The sequence below is a fragment of the Hemibagrus wyckioides genome, unplaced genomic scaffold, assembly GCF_019097595.1.
Source record: "Hemibagrus wyckioides isolate EC202008001 unplaced genomic scaffold, SWU_Hwy_1.0 Contig16, whole genome shotgun sequence".
NCBI lineage: Eukaryota > Metazoa > Chordata > Actinopteri > Siluriformes > Bagridae > Hemibagrus > Hemibagrus wyckioides.
This window is the reverse complement of record NW_026690776.1, coordinates 7,183-33,395: the sequence shown is the minus strand read 5'-3', so window position 1 is coordinate 33,395 and position 26,213 is coordinate 7,183. Positions and strand designations below refer to the sequence as shown.

Here is a 26,213-nt window from a genome sequence, read left to right as displayed (position 1 = left end):
AAAATATCACAATATTGTTGTAATGTTTTTATAGCAGAGGCTGCTGACAATAACATTAAACCAGATCAAACCAATGTATTTTCAATGGAAGGCAGCAACATCTCACTGTCCTGCACATATACTGGATCAGTTAACAGACTCCACTGGTATCGACGAAAACCTGGATCAAGACCTGAGTTTCTGCTGCTAACTGATGAAAGTGGTAGTTATGTCACTGAGGCTCAACCACCTCATCCACGATTGTCCATAAAACAAAATAAAACGAGTAATAAAGTGGATCTGATCATCTCCTCTGCTGCTGTATCAGACTCTGCTCTATACTACTGTGCTCTGAGGCCCACAGTGACAGGAAATCCAGCTGCACTGTACAAAAACTTTCACACAGTTTTGTTATATATAAAGAAGTTTTGCCAATGCTTTAGAGAAAGTTACATGTCCTTTTGGGGGATTCTCTCTTTCTCTCTACTGATCAGGGTCATGGTTGAAATGGAGTCTGTCCCACACATGAGGTAGGAAACACCCTGAATGGGATGTCAGTCCTTTGCAGAGCTCCATACACAAACCCTTTCACATACTTATTTACACATAGTGAATTTATTAGTAAAATAAAAAAATAAAAAAATTTACTACTGTCATGTTTTTTGGAGGTGATGCAAAACTGCACACAAACTGACAGTAACCTGAACTCATCATCAAACTGGGGATCCTGAAGCTGTGATGCAGCAACACTACCTGCTGTGTCACTGTGCTATCACACTGTTAAAATCCTTCTGCTTAAAGTGTTTTCTTGTAGTGTGGTGTTGTGTCATTGTTATTATAAAGAACAATTACTTATTTTAAGTATTATGTATTTTGACAGCCCAACTTTAACAAGCCATAAACATATTTCACCAAGCAATGTTTAAATCTTTTATTTCCTTTATAATCCTGCATAGGCTGTTGTCACTGAACCTTTCATTCTACAAAATTGTAATTGCATGTGATAAGTTTATTGGTGTAATAGGGGTGTGTTCACTACATGCTCACTCACAGATAATGTTCACACACTACACTATCTTTTACCTGCTGAAGTGTGTCTCACCCTTAAAATTTTCATGAATGTGTGTGTGTGAGTGTGTGTGTGAAAGAGAGAGAGAGAGAGAGAGAGAGAGAGAGAGAGAGAGAGAGAGAAATTTTAAATTGCTAAATTATAAAACTATTTATTAGTGTGTTAAGGTTTTTCTCTTCAGTGAACACAAGATGGCGCAGTCACTTATCTTATTGTGGGTCTAGAACTAGAGCACCACACAACCTGCTCACATTCTCTGAGATGATGTTGCTACTTTTCACAGTAAACAATTGTGACATAGAGTTTACTTGTTATTCTACTAAATAGTTTATTTATATTCTTCTTTATAATGGGCAGTTTAGCAGATTAAATTGGGCTGACTGATGAAGATGCCAACATTGTCAGAAAAGAAACAGACTCTGTTATTCTAAAATGTTCATACGAGTCAAGCAGTGATTACACTGAGCTTTACTCTTCTTTTCCTTTTACCAACTTAAGAGTCATGCTTTTCTCACAAGATGGAGATATTTACACTTTTACATTCACTTCATCATCATCCTTTCACATTAACCATCATTTAACCATCAAATGTAATATTTTAATGGACACAATATTAGAGGTTAACTAATGTTGTATTGTTTGTAGAATAAAGCCCAAACTGCACTTCACTAACAACTCCTCATACAGCTAGTTTGTTGTGTAACTGGTTATTATTGCATGGAACCAGTGGACACTGTGGATCAGAAACCCAGTAAACGCTCTGTTCTGGACATTCTTGTACCATTAAAGTTAGAATATTAATGCTACATTTGATTTATTTGGTTTATTCTAGATGGAATCTGAAAAATACATGCAAACAACATGACTATGTCAAATGGATTAGTTTTAAATGTTTGCTTACTATAGAAACTAGTTTGGAGTTAAATGGAATATTGGTTCCAGATGTAGATGCAGACACCACTAATTTAATGTGTAATTAAATAACTTTAATTACTTTATTTACTGTAAGAGGAATAACTAATAAACTAAGGTGCAGAAATAGACAAAAGATCAAAAAGAGAGCAAACGGTAAATAAAACATCCAAAAATATCCAAACCAAATCACACAAAAAGTTGATCAGCAACAGTGGAAAAGTTCTGTGTTGTATTAGTGACTCAGTTCACTGTCACTGATACTGTGAAGTGATGATCTGTGTAAAATTATGCTACAACAGCATCACTTCCTGGGTGTGTCCTTCTAGAGACGTGTAAAGTTCAGCACATACAGCACTATTATACAGAATCCTCACAGAGCTGTGTTCAGAAATGGATCAACTATACAACTTACTGTACATAGTGAGATACATACCACTGATTCTCACTCTAGTTACAGGTCATTTATTTTTCATCTGTTATAATAATTATTACAATGATATTTAATCTGTTTATAAATTATATTGATTAATTACCATTTGTATTAATCTAGTCATTTTTTTATTTTTTATTATATGATTTGCAAAAAATACTTCACTGATATATTTCTTTATGTTATTCTTACACCAGGCAGTTTTGCAGATAAAATTGGACCAAAGGATGAAGATGCCAACATTGTCAGGAAAGAAACAGAGACTGTTATTCTGAAATGACTGATGGCTACATTGGCTAGATGGCTAAATTATTGTATTAAAACTATTTAATACACTAACATAAAAATGTGTATTTTTTTCCAAATTACATTTGTATCGCTCGATCCTCTCTCACTGCCTGAAATGGCTTTCTTGAAAATAACTTTATCAGACCTCTTAAAAGTCGACATGCCAATTCGAATCAATTATAATACTAAGACTTGTCTCCTGAAACCTTTTTTTTAAATGAATGTATTGACAGACTGAAACACCAACTGGTGTAATGATGTAACTTATGAAGAGTCACTGAGAACATCAGTAAATGAATTTAAGCGAATCTTTTTGGCGAACAGAATCAAAAGATCCCACAATTCCTCTTCTTATAATAAAGGATTTATCAATACACAGACATTTTAAAACATTTCATTTTTATAACTTTGTATTTGTCTTTTATTCTGCTGAATAAACTACTACATAGAAGCAGAAACTGCAGTAAAATAAAGCAAACCAAAACCTGATTCGGAAATAAACTAGGCTAGGCTATGCTAAGCTAGTTTAGGCTAGGCTAGGCTAGGTTAGGCTAGGCAAACGTGCGTCAAACAGAAGCTAGGCAATTACAAGGTACAGCAAAGGAGCTTAACTCGGGAAGCTAATTCCTGTGTCACTACTCACATAACACTAAACAGGTGAACCAACTGAACAGGGGAAATGAACATAGAACCAAAATAGAGTTCAACTCTAATGTTCAGTGCTGCCCTCTGGTGGTCTAGCAAGGAAATATCCATGATATATATGTGTGTGTGTGTGTGTGAAATGTATGTGAGGTGGTATTATTCCCACATGAATTTATAAAACTCACAGCATAGTTAAGGTTAGCTCTTTATTAGTTTGAGATTAGTACATGCATTAGTTCAGAATTAACATGTACTGGAGTACAAGGTTATGGGATGATTGATTTTTGGGACGGTGATTTTTTTAAGCAGAATAATGATATTAATAAGAAATCAAATGAGATTGATTAAAAAATAATAGACACAAGAAAGAAAAAGAGGCTGGTTTGTTCCTCACCTCAGTGAAATACTCCACAAAATGTTTGTAATCCTATTTAACAAACAGGCTTCAAAATAAACAAATAACCCAAAATATCCCAAAGTAGATGCACTATTTATAATCTACACAACAAAGTATTTTCTAATTCAATTATTGATTAATGTTATGAAATGGAATAAATATTTCTCCTTATTAAAAATCTTTCATTCTGTTATTGTTTGTTTACTGCATGTTCAGGACAGGTTCCAAATGAATGTAAAGCCAGGATGTTTCAATAAGAATCAACACTAACATCACTGACACTGTCATGTGATGCTTTGGGAGTGGAGCTTCATGAACCTTTATGATGTTAACATATCAGAGTAAAGAAAGCATATTTTCAATCAGCTGAGACCAGTCATCATGTTCACTGTTATATTCATGTATCTGTGGCTTTCACTGGGTGAGTAAACATTTTTATTATTGCAAAATACAATATTCTTAGATATGAATGAACACATGTTTTTTAAAAAGTAGCAAATTGTGAGTATGTCACCTTCAGGGTCCTGATTAGGACAAGTGGGCTCTTACTGGAGCAAAGCTCAAGGCTTGTTTCTGCCGGTCTCGAAAGTCTAAGCGGAACAGCAATGTCCACCAGTTGCATTTGACAGGCTTTGGCCAGAGTTCTTTGGTGAGAGCTCTTTCCGATTTCCAATTGCGGTGTAAGTGATGGCTTGCGGCCTGCAGCAAAAGCCCCTCTGGCGCTGCTTGATTTGAAGTAGACACTTGTTCATTTTCTAAGCACTAAAGCGCATTTCAAACAAGGCATCCCATTGTGGAGAAACTGCTCCAGTCACCTTCAGGGTGCCGATTAGGACAGTGGGCGCATACTGAAGCAAAGCTCAAAAGCCTTGGGTTGTTTCTGCCCGGTTTGAACCGGGGGCCTTTGCGAGTTAGGAGAGCGTGATAACCACTACACTACAGAAACTACAAAGAAGCTGTTGGGCTCTCATCTTCCAAAATAAATCAATTAAACCAAAAAGAAAACAGAAAAAAAGACAATATCAAGACCTTTGTTCGCCAGTGCAAATGAGCAGAAAGCGTGAAAACAGTCACGCTACAGAAACTATGTTGGAGTGGGGCGGACCTCAGTTTCAGCTTGTTCCCAAAGGCACGGGTCCTACAGGCATAAAACTTCGAGTCTTATTCGGCGCAAAGCACAAGCCCCTGACCACCAAAAGATGTTTCTGCCGGGGAACTTTTCGGCGTGTGAGGCGACGTGATAACCACTAAACTACAGAAACAGAAGCGAAGGAAAGCGTTTCCTTTCGGCGGGGAACCGCAAAGTAAGTAAATAAATAAATAATCGATCAATGCAAAGGCTTAAGCGTTCCTTCAACCGAGTAATGAGTGCACGGCCCCAGGCGTTGGTTCGATTCGGCCAACACCACGACCTTTAAGCGCATGTTGGGCGTGGCAAATGTCACGAGGACCGCCCTTGAAAGGCAAGCGGAACAGAAAGAGTCCGCCAGCTGCGTTTAGCAGGCTTTGGCAAGAGTGTGACGAAGGCTTCTCTGCTTGTGAGAGGTCTTTCCACAAGTGATTTCCACTTGTGTTCTAAGTGGTTGCTTGCTGCCTGAGGCCAAAAAAAAAGCCCTACTTGTTGCTCGACTCGAACAAGCAAACACTTGTTCATGCACTAAAGCCCATTTGAAGCTAGGCACCACATAGTGGAGAAACTGCTCTAGTCACCTTCAGGGTCCTGATTAGGACAAGTGGGCTCTTACTGGAGCAAAGCTCAAGGCTTGTTTCTGCCCGGTCTCGAAAGTCAAAAGCGGGCGGCAAAGTGCACCAGTTGCATTTGACAGGCTTTGGCCAGAGTTCTTTGGTGAGAGCTCTTTCCGATTTACAATTGCGGTGTAAGTGATGGTTTGCGGCCTGCAGCAAAAGCTCCTAAGCCCTGCTTGATTTGAAGTAGACACTTGTTCATTTTCTATGCACTAAAGCGCATTTCAAACTAGGCATCACATTGTGGAGAAACTGCTCCAGTCGCCTTCAGGGTGCGATTAGGGCGAGTGGGCGCATACTGAAGCAAAGCTCAAAGCCTTGGGTTGTTTCTGCCCGGTTTCGAACCGGGGCCTTTTCAGCGTGTTAAGTGACGTGATAACCAATACACTACAGAAACTACAAAGAAGCTGTTGGGCTCTCATCTTCAAAATAAATCAATTAAACCAAAATAGAAAACAAAAAAAGACAATATCAAGACTTTTGTTCGCCAGTGCAAATGAGCAGAAAAGCGTGAAAACAGTCACGCTACAGAAACTATGTGGGAGTGGGGCCGGATCTCAGTTTCTGCTTGTTCCCAAAACACGGGTGCTACAGAGCGCAATACTCGAGTCTTATTCGACGCCAAAAGCACAAGCCCCTGACCACCAAAAGAAGTTTCTGCCGGTTTGAACCGGGGACCTTTCAGCGTGTGTGGTGACGTGATAACCACTACACTACAGAAACAGAAGCGAAGGAAAGCGTTTCCTTTCAGCGGGGAACCGCAAAGTAAGTAAATAAATAAATAATCGATCAACGCCAAAGGCTTAAGCGTTCCTTCAACCAGTAATGAGTATGCGGCCTCAGGCGTTGGTGGTATAGTGGTGAGCATAGCTGCCTTCCAAGCAGTTGACCAGGGTTCGATTCGGCCAGCGCCACGACCTTTAAGCCGCATGTTGGGCGTGGCAAAAGAAATCACGAGGCTGCCCTTGAAAGGCAAAGCGGAACAGGACAGTCCGCCAGCTGCGTTTAGCGGGCTTTGGCAAGAAGTGTGGCGAAGGCTTCTCTGCTTGTGAGAGGTCTTTCCACAAGTGATTTCCTCTTGTGTTCTAAGTGGTTGCTTGCTGCCTGAGGCCAAAAAAAAACAGCCCTACTTGTTGCTCGACTCGAACAAGCAAACACTTGTTCATGGACTAAAGCCCATTTGAAGCTAGGCACCACATAGTGGAGAAACTGCTCTAGTCTTGTCCTGATTAGGACAAGTGGGCTCTTACTGGAGCAAAGCTCAAGGCTTGTTTCTGCCCGTTCTCGAAAGTCAAAGCGGAGCGGCAAAGTCCACCAGTTGCATTTGACAGGCTTTGGCCAGAGTTCTTTGGTGAGAGCTCTTTCCGATTTACAATTGCGGTGTAAGTGATGGCTTGCAGCCTGCAGCAAAAGCCCCTACAGCGCTGCTTGATTTGAAGTAGACACTTGTTCATTTTCTAAGCACTAAAGCGCATTTCAAACTAGGCATCACATTGTGGAGAAACTGCTCCAGTCGCCTTCAGGGTGCCGATTAGGGCGAGTGGGCGCATACTGAAGCAAAGCTCAAAAGCCTTGGGTTGTTTCTGCCCGGTTTTTGAACAGGGGGCCTTTGGCGTGTTAGGCAAGCGTGATAACCACTACACTACAGAAAATATAAAGAAGCAGCTCGGGCTCTCATCTTCAAAATAAATCAATTATTACAGCTGGCATTATTGATATTAGAGAAATCGCTGATCAGCTGCTGATCAGAGCAGTTCTGTATCTAAGCAGGTGCTCAGTGTAATCTATAGAGTGTACAGATTTGCTGGGTTTCCTTTATAATTGCTAAAATGGTCACTCTGATATCTCTTGGTGGGGACATGTTTTTAAAATGGCAAGGTTAAAGCTAGGTAGAACCTAGGGAAAGTTTTGTAGACTCAAGAATATAAATAGCATAAATAGAGGAAAAGAAAGATATGTTTCTTGATGAACACAAGATGGCGATCTTATGGTCTGACAAGTACAAGAGCACCTTCTGTAATATAGGCTCTGCCTGTTCTTCTATCATTCATACTGCACAAATATTTAACCCTTGCCATTGTTAATCTCAGGAGCTAAACTAATTTCAGACATATAAAACAACTGTTCACTTTAGACTAAAGTGTTTTCTGATTCAACATTAAAGTCCATGGAGAAGAAAGGGGATTTGTTCATCTCCTCTGCAACTGTATCAGACTCTGCACTATGCTACTCTGCTCTAACCTAACCCACAGTGACAGGAAATCCCAGCTGCACTGTACAAAAATTTTGACAGTTCTGTTATATTGAAAGTTTTACTGAATTGAAGATACATGTTTTAAGGTTTTCTTCTTGATAAAAAACCTGAACAGACTGTGCTGGTTCAGCACCATCAATGTTTTTGGATAGCAGAGGAGCACATGGCTGCGGTGTGGGCGAGTGAAGCATGGCAAAGCTGTTGGAGACCGAAGAAATTAAATGAAAATGAATGAAATGAAACAGCCTTTATTTTCACATATACATTACGGTGAAATTCTTTCTTAGCATATCCCATCCTTGGAGGTTGGGGTCAGAGAGCAGAGGCGCCCCTGGAGCAGAGAGGGTTAAGGGCCTTGCTCAAGGGCCCAACAGTGGCAACTTGGCAGTGCTGGTGCTTGAACCCCTGATCTTAACCACCTGAGCCACCACTGCCCCTAAAGGATCATGTCAGAAGTGGGATTCAAACCCACGCCTCCATTCGGAGACCAGAATCCTCCTTACATCAGGGGAAGGTTTGAACCTTGAGTCTGGCGCCTTAGACCGCTCGGCCATCCTGACACTTAGGAACACATCCTAAGCCATTGCACTCGTCACTGCTCCACCGTACCTGGACCCCTTTCAGCCCCTTTCAGCCATCAACCATCAACCATGGCTGTGTAACCATGTTTTCCCTATTTTGCTCCTTTTTCTATTTTCACTGAATTTTGTACTCAAGATTCTTTTTCCCTATGTGCACCAAATAAATACACTGTGAATTTTAACCTTCGCTGTCTCATGTATGTCTGTTAAGCCCTCACTGCCTGAGTAGCTACAACCTGTATTGTCTAATGAGTTAAAGTCATAAAGTTTCTTCCTCATGTCATCTCAAAGGTTTCCTCCATGTAACTGTTTCCTTTCGGTTACTCATGATTGATTTAAATCTACAATTGCAAAGTATTTCATTAAATTAAAGTTTCTGACTCTGTTCACGTTCATTACATTAAAGTATCTATAATTATGAAATGAACCTGTTTACCCAAATAAGTAGCTAAAAAAATTTAACAACCATGAAACCAGGACAACAGAGAAACTAGTTTCACCAAGAAAAGATAACATGGGACATGCCAAAGAAATGAACAAGTGGGCCAGAAATAAAACCAGATTAGTGACCAAAAAACACATTTCCTCTTGAATCCGTTCATTTATCAGCATCTACATACTATATTCTGATTGTACACATGGATATATCGCCAACATACTGCATAATCTATTGAAAGACATACTGCAAAGAAATATACATTTTTAAGTGCTTATATATTTTTTCACATTTTGTACTATTACAACCTGGACCTGAAATGAACTTAACTGGGATTACACAGTATATCATGATTATATATATAATACTGTATATTAAATCATGTTTGTTGACTTATTTTGCCACCTATTGGGATAATAGAGATAAGATAGTGTTTTCCGCCCTGAATGTTTTCATCCAATTACTTTCAGAAATGATCATGATTTATAACAAAATTAATTTTTGTGGGCCATATTAGCCAATATCAAGCTATGAACATGGACTTGAGCAGTGACAGACTGTAAAATTACATCCAAATTCTAACAGCAACATACTGTTTTTTCCAAACAGTACGATACAGTAACATACTTGTAAAATCTTAAGCAGGTTACCATAGAATTTAACAGTAATATACAGTATTTTCTTTTTGTGGTATAGACCAGTCAAACACATGCACTGTAAAAAGTAATTGTTGAATCTACTCAAGAAAAACTTGTAAATTTAACTGACTTTAGAAAATTTGTTGATTTAAATTGATTAGACTGTGTAGTGTGAACTAAACTTAAGAGTACTTAAGAGTATTTATTTATTTATTTATAGGTTCTGGGTCTTTTTCCCCTTTGGCTATAAAATAACCTGGAAACCAGTAAGATTTAAGCTTATTGCCAATCAGCGGCTGCTACATCACAATCCACCATATTTGTATGAACAGAGCTTGATATATGTACTGCCCTTTGGTCAAGTTTCACCATAGGGCGAGACAATTACTATTACAATTATTATTACTATCACAATTAGAATTACTCTTCTAATTTCTTAAACACGCTTTTGTCTCATGCATGCGCAATGTGACAGAACACAGGTGTTTGGAGAAGACATTGACGAAGAAGAACTCAAAGAACAGCACGTTTTAGGGATGTAGTAGAATGACTAGGTATGCTCACAATGATCTGTTTATAAACATCAGTGTCTCTTACAACTTAAATACAATTTTATTTGCTAGTTGTGTGGAAAGAGGAAAAGACATAAAAAGGCACACTGAAGTAGTTTTATGTCAAATCGACCAGTGCTACGTTGCAAAAATCGACTTTTACTGAACACTTGTTTTATTACATTTCTAAGCTATTTTAATCGGTTTGTAAGTTCATGGTTTATCATTAATGATATGTAAAAACCTGTGCGGCCTTTATGAACATTCTTTCTAGAGCGTTTGATCCTTGCGTGTGGTTCACATGGAAATGAACAACATGATGCCTGAATTAAGATAGCTTAATTAACAAGCATGTACCATATTTTGTGTTTTTATTTAGTGTGTGCTTATTTTGGGGACTTAAATTCATGCAGTGGAAGTGTAGGTTTTGCTTGTTTTCGTGTGAAAAGTGGGCTCAGCTGTTGAAACACTACAGAATAAAACATGGAAGCTACACTAGAAGTACTCAATTCCATGTCTCTACACAGATTGTCTGTGCTCATTCAAATCATTTAATGCAATAAGTGTACACTTAACAAAACATCATTCACATCAGGCACATGGTAGCCTATCCAGTCCATGTGATAACATCCCTTTGATATTTCACTGCCCACTTTGCAGTTTTGAGGAGCCCTGCACAGAGTCTAATTTTTCTCATTTGCGGCAGCATCTCAAAAATCATAGAACTGTGCAGTTTCCTACAACAATTGCAATTTTGAGAGCAATATCTACTCTACATTTAATTCCCATAAATGTAGAGAGCATGGAACATTTGATCAGGGGCAGTTAAAATCTGACGTTCTCTTGTATGTTGCTACACACAGTGTAGATAATGTGCAACAAGAATAGCCCTTGGCGCTGATCCTGTAGATGAACTTTTGGAGATAAATGATATAGAGATTGAAAACTTTGATGAATTGCGTCCTCAGTTGGAGCCTCACTCTTTCTCAAATTATAGCCTCACTCTCTCAAAATGCAGGTGATTTTGCATGTTTCTGATTTGGCTGCACAGGAAATAATTCAACATATAAATCAAATTTTACTTCTTTCATCTTGACAATGACCAAAGATGGTGAGCCTCTTTCCACAATAAGCAGAGGAGCATCATATTTTCAGAGTGAATTTCTGATTGCCATGCCAGTTGAATACAAGCTTGATTCAGAGTCAGTCTCTTATGTGCCAGTTCTGCAAATGTTGCAGAAAATGCTAAACTGGGCTGACATTCTATATAGGGTTCTTTGCAATGATCGATTAGTTAATGAATTTAAGACTTACAGAGATGGCACTCAAGATTCAAGATTCAAGAAGCTTTATTGTCATTTCAACCACATATAGCTGACGCAGTACATAGTGAAATGAAATAACGTTTCACCAGGACCTGGTGCTACAGAAACATACAACATAAAGATCAAACACAAAAAAACACAGAGCTAGGACAGAAGTTTGTCTTAGCCACATAAAGTGCACAGTGTGCAGCTAGGTGCAAACAGATCGAAGACAAGACAGTGCAAAAATAATAAATACAAACAAAGGCAACACAAAAACACAGGACACTTAGTGCGAAAAGAAAGAAAAAGAACATGTGTAATGGAATATAAGTGAAATAAAATAAGATAAAAGAAATGATGTAAAAAATATTGTGCAAAATAAATTCAACAGCAGCAGTTGAGGTAGTGCAAATAGAAATAAACATAAGTATAACTATAGCAGCGTATGACAGGTAGTGGTAGTGCCACAAGTAATGAACAATTTAAATTATGTGTGTGTGTGTGTGTGAGTGTATCCATCCAGGTGAGAGAGAGAGAGTGTGTGTGTGTGTGTATGTGTGTGAGAGAGACAGAGAGTTTTGTACAGTTCAGTCTTGAGTGTGTGTGTGTGTTTATGTGTGTGTGTGAGAGAGAGTTGTTCTACAGTTCAGTCCTGGGTGTTGAGGAGGCTGATGGCTTGAGGAAAGAAACTGTTCAACAGTCTGGTTGTGAGGGCCCGAATGCTCGGTACCTCTTTCCAGATGGCAGGAGGGTGAAAGAGTGTGTGTGAGGGGTGTGTGGGGTCAGCCACAATGCTGTTAGCTTTGCAGATGCAGCGTGTGGTGTAAATGTCCGTGATAGAGGGGAGAGAGATTCCGATGATCTTCTCAGCTGTCCTTACTATCCACTGAAGGGTCTTGCGATCCGAGGCGGTGCAGTTCCCAAACCAGGCAGTGATGCAGCTGCTCAGGGCGCTCTCGATGGTCCCTCTGTAGAACACAGTCAGGATGAGGGGAGGGAGATGGGCTTTCTTCAGCCTCCACAGGAAGTAGAGGCGCTGCTGGGCTTTCTTGGTGATGGAGCTGGTGTGTGTGACCAGGTGAAGTTCTCTGCCAGATGAACACCAAGGAATTTGGGGCACTTGACGATCTCCACCGAGGATCCATCGATGAACAGCGAAGAATGGTCACTCTGTGCTCTCCTGAAGTCAACCACCATCTCTTTAGTCTTGTCAGCGTTCAGGGAGAGGTTATTGGCTCTGCACCAGGCTGTTAGATGTTGCACCTCCTCTCTGTAAGCTGACTCACTGCTCTTACTGATGAGACCCACCACAGTTGTGTCATCGGCGAACTTGACAGTGTGGTTGGATCTGTGCATTGCTGCACAGTCGTGAGTCAGCAGAGTGAACAGCAGTGGACTGAGCACACAGACCTGAGGGCTCCAGTGCTCAGTGTGGTGGTGCTGGAGATGCTGTTCCTGATCGGACAGACTGAGGGCTCCCAGACAGGAAATCCAGGACCCAGTTGCAGAGAGAGGTGTTCAGGCCCAGCAGGCTCAGCTGCTCAAGCAGCCACTGAGGGATGATTGTGTTGAATGCTGAACTGAAATCTATGAACAGCATTGAGCGTAGGAGTCTTTACAGTCCAGGTGTGTGAGGGCAAGATGGAGGGTTGTGGTGATGGTGTCATCTGTGGAGCGGTTAGGACGATCGCAAACTGCAAGGGGTCCAGTGAGGGTGGTAGCTGTGACTTGATGTGCCTCAGGGCGAGCCTCTCGAAGCATTTCATCACAATTGGTGTGAGGCGACGGGTTGATAGTCATTGAGGCAGGAAACCGTAGACTTCTTAGGCACAGGGGCGATGGTCATTGTCTTGAGGCACATTGGGATGATGGAGCTGCTCAGCAAGATGTTGAAGATGTCAGTGAAGACATATGCCAGCTGCTCCTCACACTCCCTCAGCACTCTGCCAGGAATGTTGTCTGGTCAGCAGACTTCCGTGGGTTAACTCTGCATAGAGTTCTCTTCACATCAGCTGTGGTGAGACAGAGCACCTGGTCGTTTGGAGGAGGGATGGTCTTCCTCGCTGTTGTGTTGTTCTGTGCCTCAAACCGAGCGTAGAAGTCGTTCAGCGCATCTGGAAGGGAGTCGTCACTGTCACAGGCAGGTGGTGATGTTCTGTAGTTGGTGATCGCCTGGATGCCCTGCCACATGTGCCGGGAGTCTCCGCTGTTCTGGAAGTGGCCATGGATTCTCTCAGTATCAAGAAAATGACTTTTCAACACTGAGACCTTCAGGATTGTCCTAGGTCTTTATTTTGATGAATTTGAGCTTGCCAATCCCCTTGGCACTTCTCAAAAGAAACATAAAATATTTGCTCTCTATTGGGTTCTAGCCAACCTTTCCTCAAAAGATCTTTCATCACTTCAGTCAATTCAGCTAGCATTTTTATGCAGAGCTAGTGCAATTTAACATCATGGTTACAAAGACATCTTGCACCCACTTGTTAGGGACCTTGAAACTCTTGAAAAGCATGGTGTATATATTGAACAGTTAGGAGACTGTTTGAAAGGAAGTTTGCTTTTGTTTCATCTGATAATCTGGGTGCACATTCTTTTGCAGGACTACAGGAGAGTTTCAGTGTTGAGCACCCATGTCGGTTCTGCTTTGCAAAGAGGAGTGAAATCCAGGAGAAGGAGGTCTGGTGGGAACATGGTGTGAAAGGTGGCTGTGTGTTAAGTGAAAGGTTGGAACATTTTCACACAGTTGGTGGTTTTCCACCTGACATAATGCACAACCTTATGGAGGGTGTCATCCCTATTGAAATGTCCTTGTGCATTAATGATTTGGTATCAGGAAATTAATATCTCTTGAATCCCTGACTCAAGCTATCAAGCAGTTACCTTACAAATTCTCAGACAAAGTTTATCAGCCTCAGATCATCCCAGGCACATTTGCCTCATAAGGTACCACTGGGGTAATGCCCATGAGAATTGGGCATTTATTAGACTTCTGCCCTCATGGTGGCCCTTGATATCCTGTCCTCACAGCATCATCTGTGAGCATTGATGGAATCAAGTATAATCCAGATATGGTTGTATCTGTTGGTACTTTTCCAGGCCTGTCTGATTTCAGACAGTTTTCAAAATTCTTGTCATCAACAGTGCTGTTCTGTTTGTGTGTAAAGATCTGACATGTTGGTACATTCAGCACCTGCGTTCTTTTTGAACTTTGCTGTCATGTGCTATCACTGACAATCACCAAACTCTCAGAACTCTTATAAACTTCGTGTAAGGACCTGTGTTACACTCAAACATTATATCATATGCTGAATGAATGATAATTCAGGCTTAAAGAGACTTGAAATTATTGAAAAATTATTTACTCTCATTCTTACTTGGAAGACAAAAGGCTTATTTTGAAATGATTTCTGATTGCTGATGTCTGACTACTATGTAAGAAGATAGCAAGCATTGCTTCTCAAACTTCAGGAGGACACAAAAAGCATCATATAATTTCATTCAACTTCAAGTGTTTGAATAGTATCAATGGGTTTATTAAGAAACAAACTGAAATGTAATTCATTTTCTTTAAATGGTCATATCCTGCATGCACTCCTGAGAGAGCAGCAGTTAAATGCTATTCTATGTGAAGGGTTGATCCAGTGAAATGGATTATATATTGAAGTTGATTTCTCAACAAACCAATTTATTTGCCTTAAATGCTTGGACTGTATGGCAGATGTCACATTAAATTATTAATTATTTTGTGTACTTTTTAAAGTACATTTAAACAAGGATGAGTGAAACTTTTCAAATCATTTTTTCAAAGGATGGGTTTAGAATTATGCAATTGGACAACTGTTTTTCTGTTGAAGCTATTACTTTAATTTAAGAAAACCAACCCAATTCTTTAACCTTTGTAGAGAGAATAAATATGGAGACAAGGACTGTACTCTGAGTTATAGTTTGTGAAAATGACATCAGAAAAATCATACTTCCTGCGAAACCACAGACAGTTGACTCCTGATGGAGCAACTTGAAGAAAAGCTTCAGTATGAAGATCCAGAATTCAGCAATTCCCTTGTGAATCTTACCTACATTGCTGACTTGCCAGATAAGCCCACATGGAACTGTGATGACAACAACCCTAACACAGCTGACACTGAAGTCCTGTCTGTGGCTTCTGATGATCATTCATCTCATAGTCTATGGACTGCATGGCCAGAATATTTTGAGATCCCTACTTTTCCTGTTGGCGTTGAATACAGATTACATCAGGAAATCTACAATACATGCGAGATAAAACATATCTACAAGTGTCAGGAGAGCTCATCTAAGGCGGAATAGGTGGTATGATAGCCTCAGATGGAAAATGGGTAACTACCACTCAAAACTGCATCAAGCTGGATGTTTGGAGATATCCATAAATGGTTGGAAAAGAAGGGGACAGCAGCCTCAGAGAAACATCACAAGAGGTTTGAAATCAACTTTCTACCGAACTTCCCTGATGGTGAAGATGAAGCCAGCATGGAGTCTAAAAAGGAAGGAGATGGTGGAAGACATGAAGAAACGTCATGTTAATCCTGCACTAGCCCAGAACATGAATTCTACATTTGCCTTGTGTAGAAAGGAACTGATAGAGAAGGAACCTGCAGTGAAGAATACAGTGGAAAGGTGGCCAGCCCTTTTCACACAGAGTCAGGTGAATAAATATTCTTGGTTTTATGGATCATTAAAGAAATAGTTCACCCAAAATTAAAACTGTCATTTACTCAGATAGTTTCAAACCTGTATAAATGTTTTAGTTCTGCTGAACACAAAAAGAGCGTATTTGTAAGAATTTCAGTAACCAAACAGATCTCATCCCCATTTACTTCCATAGTATTTATTTTTCCTATTATGGTAGTAAATGGGGATGAGATCTGTTTGGTTACTGACATTCTCACAAACATCTTCCTTTAGTTCGGCTGGACAAAGACATTTATACAGGTTTAGAAACTCAGAGGAGCAAGTGAATGATGACAGAATTTTATCCAAACTTAAGAAGATTTTGCACCAGATTAAAAATGATGTAAGCTCCTCACACACATCACAATTTTTTTTTATATTAAAACAACTGTTGCTTTGCTGTTGTTCTTTGCTTTGTGTTGTGTTAGTGCCATGGCGCTATTAAATAATAATTTTCATAACTTTGCAGAAATCCAACATCAGCGTGAGGCGAACAGCCGTTCTCTATGGATTACCATTCCTTCTTGGAGAGGACCCCACCGATTTTTACAAGACCTGTTTTGTAGAAGTAGTTTCGACAGGCAAACTGCTCTTTAAACAGTTTTGAGATCTAAACAGTACGGAAACTGAAACACAGAAGAGGGGTAGAGCAGGGGTAGGTCCTAGAGAGCCGCAATCCTGCAGAGTTCAGCTCCAACCCTAATCAAACACATCTGAACAAGCTAATCAAGGTTTTCAGGATTACTAATGCTACAGGCAAGCAAATCTTTTTTCAGGGTTGGAGCTGAAATCTGCAGGACTGCTCTCTAGGACCGAACTTGCCTACACCTGGGGTAGAGAAAAGAAAGTAAAGATAAATTAAGAAAAAGACAGTAAGAAGACATTTTTATAATACATAAAGAAAAGAAAAGAAAAACAATAGTAAGAAGGACAATAAACAGGAGGTTGGAAATTTAGACAGGTAGGAAGAATAAAGGACAGATGCAACAGAGATGAAGTCAGTAAAAGAGGTAAGAAAGTACAGTAAAATAAATATAAAATACAGAAAGGAGATTAGATTGAAAGAAAAGAAAATTTTTTAAAAATTCAGTCAATTCTCCTCCATAATTGTGTATTTTGATAACTTTTCAAATATCAAATTGTGAGTTTTAGAATAGGTTTTAGTTTATATAGCTGGCCTTCCGTTTGATTTATTGTCTTTTCATGCAGTGGTTTGAATGTCTGTATTCGTTCCTGCATCCACTGCTGTGTCCTGATTGAAAAGGCCTGTACATTTAGACATATTGTAGTGTTATTAATTTTGTTTCACATTTTACTGTGAGTATATGCTCTTAAAAGATGTTTTGTGTCTTACTTTGACCTTATTTTGCTATATGCCCTGTTTTTAGGACTGTGATGACAATGAAGAAATGTCCGAAATTGCAATTGGAATTTTGACTGGTGATTCCCAAGCACTCTGCAACTGCAACATTACCCTACTCCCTGCATCTTGATGCCAAAACAACAACTATTATTTTGGAAGGTACCATGGTTGTGGATGATGTGGAAAATCTTCCACAAGCAATGTGTCTGCTCTTTGGACTGATTTATGATCTAAACTTAGAGTATCCTGCAGCTCTGAAGAGCACATTTGATTTCATACAGAGAGTGATTTTGTCTCTTGGCCACAAGTCACTCAAACCTAAAATCAATCACTAAAAAATCGCCTGATGCAGTAATAGTAAAATCATTGCTATGATGTGATTTTTCCCCATGGTAAACCATTCCTGAGTTGAGCTAGAGTAAATAGAGCTGTCTTTAAGAGAACTCTAAAGGAAATTTTTCAGTACTACATTGATAGTTCAGTGATTTCCAATTGTTGAAAAAGAAAAATATCTATAAGGATGTTTTGAACAATGTCAAGTTTACCTAATGTTAAATTGGTCTTAGAATAGTTTTATTAGAAGACAATTTTAAAGAGAACTGAATTAGGAAAGCTGTACTAAACTTACAGACAATGTTCAGTGTTTGCAAGCTCTGCTTTTGACCACTTTGTAAAGAATTTTATTGTCCTTTATTTTATGAGTGCAGTATGTGCTTTTATTGTCTAAAATGTTTTAACTATGTGAGATATTAAACAATATAAAAACAAAGGGAATGCTGTTATATCAGCACCCTGAGATCTGGTCGGAGGTAATCACAGCCGATATGTGTTTTGAGCAGAGTTGTGGTAAAAATCTTGGTTTTAAATGTTTGATTTTATATTGGAAAATTTATGGGAAGTAGCTAAGTAGAGTTTGGTCACATTATACCATTATACTCCCAAAGCAACTGCACTGTAAAAAAATACAACGTTGACTCAACTTAAAATTTTAAGGCAACTTGCTGCACAGCATTTTTGAGTTAACTCAACTTTTAACCCAAGTAGTTGACTTAACTCAATTTACTAAGTAAGGTCACAGGTCTCCTAACTAATATTCTTTTGTTAAGTTGATAGAGTTTTGATAGTTTAAAGGTTTAGTAATTTAATAAATGTGAACTTATGTTTTTGACATCCCTGATTTAAAAAATGTATTTGGATTTACTGAAGCAGGTACTTTGTTTTTAATTAACATTTAACATAAGGTTATGAAAAAAGCTATAACTGCATGCTTGAAAATTTGAAAATTTCAGCTCAGTGGCTAGCTAAGACCTGAAGCAACAGATTTGATCAGATTCACCAGCTTTAGCATGATTAACTGTATACATTAAAAAATGCTGGGTTATTTTTTCTACCCACATGCTGGGTTGCCTCTGTTGGGTCAATTTTCTGGGTTATTTACAGAGAATTGGGTACTTTTTGTGTAACCCAGCCGCTGGGTTTGGGTTGGGTTAGCTAGTGACTGCTGACACATCACAGACAAGACCGCCCCTCCCCCAAAGTTCAGCGGTGTATTCAACAGCTGTGTCAACTTCGTGTCTTCTCTTTTGGGCTCCAACACCGCTGACGGTTCATCTCCCTCATGCATTTAAGCGAAAATAACGCTAAATACAAGGTCTGTATACACATTTTCTCCCACTTAAGTCACATATGACAGAAAAAATTATCATTGTGTTTGTAACATTTATTACTGTTACCGTGTTAACGTTACACTCGAACTTTCAGCCTGGTCTGAGCTATATAGCTTGATAGTTTAGCTGACTCTAGCTGACAATAGCTATTAACGTTACCCTCTCCCCATTTACTCCGTGATCAAAATTCTCCGCATTTCTCCCGAGTTATGACAATATTATTATAACTATTCTTATTATTATTATTATAACTAGCTTCCATGATTTTAATGTTGACAAGATGTCTTTGTGTTCTGTGTCATTTTGTCTTTCAGATCAGGCAATAGATGAAGAAAGCTTTCTGCTTTTAGATGAGGGGACCATCAACTGCATAATCCCAAAAATTGGCCCAAGGCTAAAGTTCATGGAATACTTCAGAGAATTTGTAAGTAGTTACGGTCACTGCAAATGGAAAGGGCTTAATTTTCCCCACTTTTTGCACTATTATTTTAGCAGATCATTTTTAAACGTTCCCAAGGCATATGTTTGCTTTTGGTGTAAAGGCAAATTCCTGGGGATGTCAGGAGTATCTTTAAACATTTACAAGCAGTACACCATATAAACAGTTCATCAACATATTTCCAATGTAGTGAAAATGGTTGTGGCAGAACTTTTTCTTACATCAGGTCTTACAGAAGACACCTAGTGAGCAGCATGAAAACCAAGTTGAACAGATTCTTGATGAGCCTCTCGAACAGCTGGCCCTGCCTGATGATGAACTTAATGCCGAAGAGGAGTTAGGACAGGAAGTTGAGGATGAATGGGATGAACTACAGCAAGAGGACATTATCGAATGGGTGACCCTTTTTTTTTAGCTAATCTGAAGTCTAGATCTGCCCAGACATTTTCTAACTTAAACTTTGTGGTACAACAGACCTCTAGTTTAATCTTCGATATTGTGAGCAGACTACAATTGCAGACTATGTCGTTATTTAGTCAGTTTGGTCTTGATCAAAGCCCAAAAGTAGAAGCGCTCATGCTCTTGCAGCTGAGCCTTTCAGAGAACTGAAACAGACTATAAACAGATGCAGTATTTTGCTAAATCAGGAAACTTTATTCAGCCAGTTGAGGAGTTTTGCCTGGGGTTTCCTAGCTACAGCAGTGGGATTCCACCACTGGCACTGTCCGACAAGTTGCAGTTCCTGATTCCTATCAGCGTATTCCACTACAGTGCCTTCTTGTCAAGCTACTTGAAATTCCTGGTATTTTGAAGGCCATGATAGAATGGCAGCAGAGAGAGGGTGATGCACTTTAGGATGTCTTTGATGGGAGTTTTGTAAAGCGTATCCACTATTCTTGAGGTTTCAGTTCTGCTACTGCTGTATAGTGATGACTGTGAAACTGTCAATCCCCTTGGATCGAAGACTGGGATTCACAAGTTAGGATTTATATATTTCATCATGAAGAGCTTGCCACCAGACCTGCTATCAAGTTTACGGTCACACTTCCTTCTAGCAGTTTTCAAATCAGATAATGCAATTCAACCTATGGTCTTGATGCAGTGCTGTGCCCTATTGTTGAAGAGATCAGGTGTCTTGAGAGGGATGGCATCACTGTTGATACCCCGAATTTCATGGTGTTGTTAAGTTCACAGTTGTCCAGGTAGTGGGAGACAATCTGGGCTTGAATGCCATTCTTGGCTAAACTGAAAGCTTCCAGGTATGGGGGTGCAAATCACCTAGGATCTTTTCTGGGCCAGAAAATCCCAAAAGCGATTCAATTTCCTGCAGAGACAGAACAACAGACATCTCCCTCAGTCTCTGAGTCCCAGAGTCTCAGAGCACAAGTACCTACAGCAGAACAAAAAAACACTAGAAACATCAGGGTCTCTCTGGCGTTTAAGATAAATATCGTAATGAGTAATGCAAACCTTTTAACCGGTAATCAAACCTTTCCTTTATTTTACTCAAGCTGTTTTACTGTAAGGAACGTGACAGAATGTTAGATGTGTTATTATGAAACTGCGATGAGAAGAAGCACTTATGATGGGGCGGGAGGAAATGTACAGTACATCATCTTTTTTGGAGAACAGGACATGTTTAGTCTTACATCCTGCTTCGTGTTAAGGTGTAAATTAAGTAGCCATCTAGAACACCATAAGTGAATTACAGAGATTTTTTTGTTTTTACGTTTTAACAGGGTGCAGATGGCGTACAGCTGGCCTCCGTGGCTCCGATTCGGTTCCTGAGGACTCCTTCTCATCGGGACTCCATCAAAGCAGAGCTCTCCGGGTCCTGTGTAAGCTTATGAATGCCTGTGTAACATGACAGCTGTTTAAATCTGAAAGACTTTGATAATAGAGAACTCCATTAGGACTCCATTATGTAAAGTTCAATTTCTTTTGTAACTTTTCTGCTCTCTGCAGGCCTACCACTACAACCTCGTGGGCGTGTTTCTGAGCTGCTTCTCTGCGGATACTTCACGAAGGGCTTAACGCCTCAGCCAGTAGCGTCTTATCGGGAGATTTAGCGATGCTTGAATGTAGTTTGAGAACAGGATCTATTTTATTTCATTTTGTTTTCCCATATTTTAAACCCTGGAATTAACAGAGCTTGTCGTCTCCTTTCCTAAAGCTTCAGGAGGACTCTCGGGGCGCCTGCTGGCGCTCATCAAGTGGGATGTAGGCGTTAGGGAGCCTGGAGCAAAGATCTACTTCACAGTGCTTATTGTAAGTGTTCAAATATCTTCTGATGCCCACGATACACAAATGGTCAGCATTGTATCTCTAAGACAGTGACATTACACTGGATTTGTGTTTGTGTAATTTGTTGATAGGATCAGCTTACAGGCCTTTTTGTGGTACTGTTCTCTCAGCCCCTGGAGCTCTACACCCGACCCGCCAGCTTTAGCCAGCTACGGTTAGGCATCTCCTCGGGCAGCATGTCGAGAAGAAGATGGTGAAGACTTTGGAGAGGCTCTTGGCAATGTCCTTCCCTTACTTCTACACCTTCCCAGTACCCACCAACACAACACACACACACAAACACACAATTTATTGCACAAGTTCCCATTCCATACTTTGTTACAGTTCATATTTTGTCCCTACATTGCTCAAGAGTTCCACAGATGAGTATAAATTGATTTTGTAACATTTCAATTGTCACATTTTAAAATATCTCTCTTCTTTTTCCCCTTGACAGGTCTGCACTTGATCCCAGGACTTTAGGACCAGAATTGCACAGTCAGTTGTAGCCTGTGTAGCATTTTATCATTCTCACTAGAAATAATTGCTTTCTCGTTACATTTCCAGGTTTAGTGTTAATGAATTATCTGTGTTTGTCATTTCAACCAATATTAACCCTCCTCTCATCATCCTCCTATCCTAACTCTAATAAAGTATTTCATTTGCATCTATTACAGCCTCGGTCAGATCATTTCTATACATCAAGATATGTGTATATATATAAAATGTTGATTTTCAACTCAACTCCAATACATGACATTAGGTTTAAACTTTAATTCATGATAACGGCACATGGTTACTTTTTGTTTATTCAGTACACTGTTACTCTGAAATGTTCATATAAGTGAAGCAGAGATAACATTCTGCTTTATTGAGTACAAACAATATCCTATAATTATATATCCTGTAATTTTTTCCATTCATATATTTATTTATTCTTTCATGTGTTTATTATACCTGTGTGTATAAATGTATGTTACTTTACCAAATGTGAACTAAGATCCAGAACAAAATGTGAGCACTCCAGACCATAATTCCATTGTATAGTTACAAGAAGTTAAAATGGATGAATAAGGAAAGTGTTAGTCAAATTTGCTTTCCTTTTATTGATCATAATGAAATTCATCAAGATTGAGTGAAAATGAAATGAAAATGGAAATTGTGTATTAACATTTGTATTTTCAGTTAAATGGATGTACAATGTCTGCCAAATTTTAAATGGATCAGCAAAAATCCATTCACAGTTGCATTTCCCAGGTCTTAAGTGTTACGACCCTGACCTGTGGAAACAGCACTTACTCTTCCCTGCACCACCTTCCATTCACAAACCTGTGCTCCACCTCAGTCCTGCCTCCACATATGGCTTTCATGGAAGAGGTGAGAGGAAGAAGCCCTTTATCTACAAAAAAACATGGCAGCATCTTAACAAATTTGGGAACAATATTTTTTTGGACTGATGGTTAATCATTATTCATAGTTTCATGTTTGGTGAAGGTCAAACAGAGTTTATCACAACAAACACCTCATACCAAGTGTCATGTTTGTGGAGGGTGAGGATTCAGTTGTTTGCAGCCACAGGCTCTAGAAAACTTTTAATCATTTGGACATTGATGATCTCCACTTTATATTAGAATATTCTTGAGACAAATGTAAGACTGTCCATGAGCTTATGTTGTGCTGAAACTGGGTCATATTAAAGGACAATAATCACAAGCACACCAGCAAATTTGTCTCTTTAAGGATGCTGAATCTGAGGACTTGTTTTTGTCTAGGTTAATGTCAGAAATACAGATAAAAAGAAAAAGACAGGTTATTCTTGTGTTCTGATATGCTGAAATGCTGTAATGATTCCAAATGAATCTGTGAATTGAAAGTGTGAACTATTCCCAGCGTGGTGAGCAATACTTTTGTTTTAAAATATATTGATGGTTCTTGATGTAAATAATGTATATGTCTATTTAAATTCAGCTCCTGCAGATGTGGCAGTACATGACATGAAAATACTCTAGAACTGAACCTGATTGGACCTGGACACAACAGAACCATGTGGAGTGTTAAAGTAGCCATGAACATTAAAGCCTGAACAAAGCTTCAGCACAGATTACATGGTGTGTGGAGTGCAGTCCGACTGAAACACTTGAATTACTGCAGAATCTTGAGCTTAATACAAGATGCTTATGTATTTGTGCACATGCTCTCAAACACCACCTTGTTAGGGGTTTTATATTATTATAATTTTATGGGAATTTTTAAAATCCTATCAATCTACAGTACATCTGGTGTTTTGTTTAGACTTTAAGGGTGTACTATAAATCTGCTGAAGAATTTAATTTCACAATAAGAATTGTTTGTAATTGCAACAATATATTTTGTAGATTAGAAAAGGTTTAAGTTCATAGAAATAGGAAATACAGGAACTAAATATATGAATCTTTTGCTCATTAAATTCTTTTAGAACGTGTGTGTATTTTACATAATGCGGCAAATCGTGCACTCTGATTAGGTTAAAACAGAGGGAAGCTACAGTTGAGAGCTTTGTACACAAGAAATGCTTAGATGCTTCACTGAAGACAGAGTAGAAGGAAACTTGACATTTACAATAACATAAAAAGAAACTTTCAGAAGAACAGAGGAAATTAAAACATGATGGCTTTCTGTGTTTCTGTTTTTACCATGTTCATAGAGTAAGCTTATATTTTATATATCCCCATATATCATGTTTAAATGTTTTATAACTAGTAAAGAAATGTTTCCATGTGTGAGTGTTTTAGATTGTAAGCATGTACTGTATGTATACTGTATAATATAAAATGATAATATTCTGAAAATAAATGTCCTCTTCAGGTGAGAGCACACAGGACAGCATTACTCCAACATCTTCTGCTGTCTATGGTAAAGAGGAGCAAGCAGTTACACTCTCCTGTGATTATAAATACACTGTTTCTATGAACAATCTACAGTGGTATCGACAATATTCCAATGCAGCACCAGAATTCCTCGTTCTATTGGCGGAATAGGGAGTGAATCAGACAGGTGATACTCCTCATCCTCATTTGTCTGCTAAAGTTCATAAGAGTCTGAAGCGTGTGGATTTGGAGATCTCGCCTGCTTCAGTATCAGACTCTGCACTGTACTACTGCGCCTTGCAGCCCACAGTGACAGGAAAGTCAACTTCACTGTCCAAAACCTACAGAGACCTCAAACATGAAAGTGTTAAAGAATCACAATAAGAAGAAAAAGACTGGAAGCTATGCATAACATCAGCATTCTGATTATTGATCCAATAGAAATGTATGTATATAACCATATATGAATACTTTATTTGAAGTGAATAGACAAAACATTCTAAGTGAATCCAAATACAGATAGAAAAAGTTAGGTGTGTGTTTGGAAGAAGCCACATGTTCACTCCCTCTGCAGTATTAAGTGCAGTTCTCATAAACAATAGTGGCAGGTTTGATGGTTTATTAACTTAATGACAGTGAAAAGATCACATGCTGGAATGTGAATCTGTTCTAGGAAAAAAAATGTACACATTATACAACTCTTTTGACAAGCATCTGATCTGATTTATTTTTATTTTTATTTTATGTTTGTTTGTTTGTTTCTCAGCATGAGATTTAATGTGTTCATCATGTGTGTCTTTGCAGGATCTTTAATATATTTTTATATTACAGGAATATAAAGGGAAATTACAGGATACCTGAAAGTATGTATAACTAAGAATAAAATTGTGGAAAATAAAAACACAGTCTCCATCACACAATCAGGAAATAAATAAGCTCCACTGAAATAGTGCCCCATAATCAATTCTTGAGGTAGATGAGCTACAACAGCTAAAGACCACATCGGGTTTCATTCCTGTTCACCAAGAACAGAAATCTAAGACTACAGTAACAACCATGTAAATGACATAAATCATACTAAAATATTTTTAAAATCCATAGCAACCACATGGGACTCCATTACAGCTTCCTAGTGTCACCCTATCAGACAGATGAGACCTTGTAACAGTTACCAAACCATACCCCACCAGCCACCTGAGTTTCATTAGCAACCAGCTAATTCAATTTTATTACCAACTGGAATCATTTTTAAACTTACTGCAAATGTCACAGAAACTACTTGAAGCCTCATAATATTCACCAAGCTATACTGGAGCAACAGTACAGTTTCCAGCAAAGAAGCTACAATCCTGTAAACTTGACCTATACTGAAACCTCCACCTGACACTAAAGCAAGCTTGTTCTACAAGAATTGATTTTGATCTTCATGTCCACCGAGATTAATGACATATTTGGCCCAATGGCAAGAGCTGCTTACTTGGTTCATACTTAAGCGTCTCGATTCCAAAAATGTTCAAATCCGACAGGAGCCCTCGCTTTATTGTTAACTTGACTTTGTGTAACTGAGTTCCTTTTACTCGGACCCCAGTCCATATGAACAGGAAGGTCATACAGTTACAGAGTACAGTGAACCTCCATTGGCGCACACCAAACTCCACAGGGGCGACCTGGC

At 39.0% G+C, this 26,213-nt stretch overlaps 1 non-coding gene and 1 gene segment (V, D, J or C); one reads left to right on the top strand and one right to left on the bottom strand.

Moving 5' to 3' along the window:
• LOC131349923 (T cell receptor beta variable 19-like) overlaps positions 1-19,809 on the top strand; it is a gene marked incomplete at both ends in the record, with an annotated part of 91,832 nt that extends 72,023 nt beyond the window's left edge. Inside the window, 1 exon segment of the V gene segment in view lies at positions 19,639-19,809. Coding sequence covers positions 19,639-19,809 — 171 coding nt within the window.
• On the bottom strand, positions 8,171-8,283 carry trnal-caa (transfer RNA leucine (anticodon CAA)). Its single transcript has 2 exons — positions 8,246-8,283; positions 8,171-8,216 (listed from the first exon to the last, which is right to left on the bottom strand). It is a non-coding gene; the product is annotated as a tRNA-Leu (tRNA).
• Positions 19,810-26,213: the final 6,404 nt, after the last annotated feature.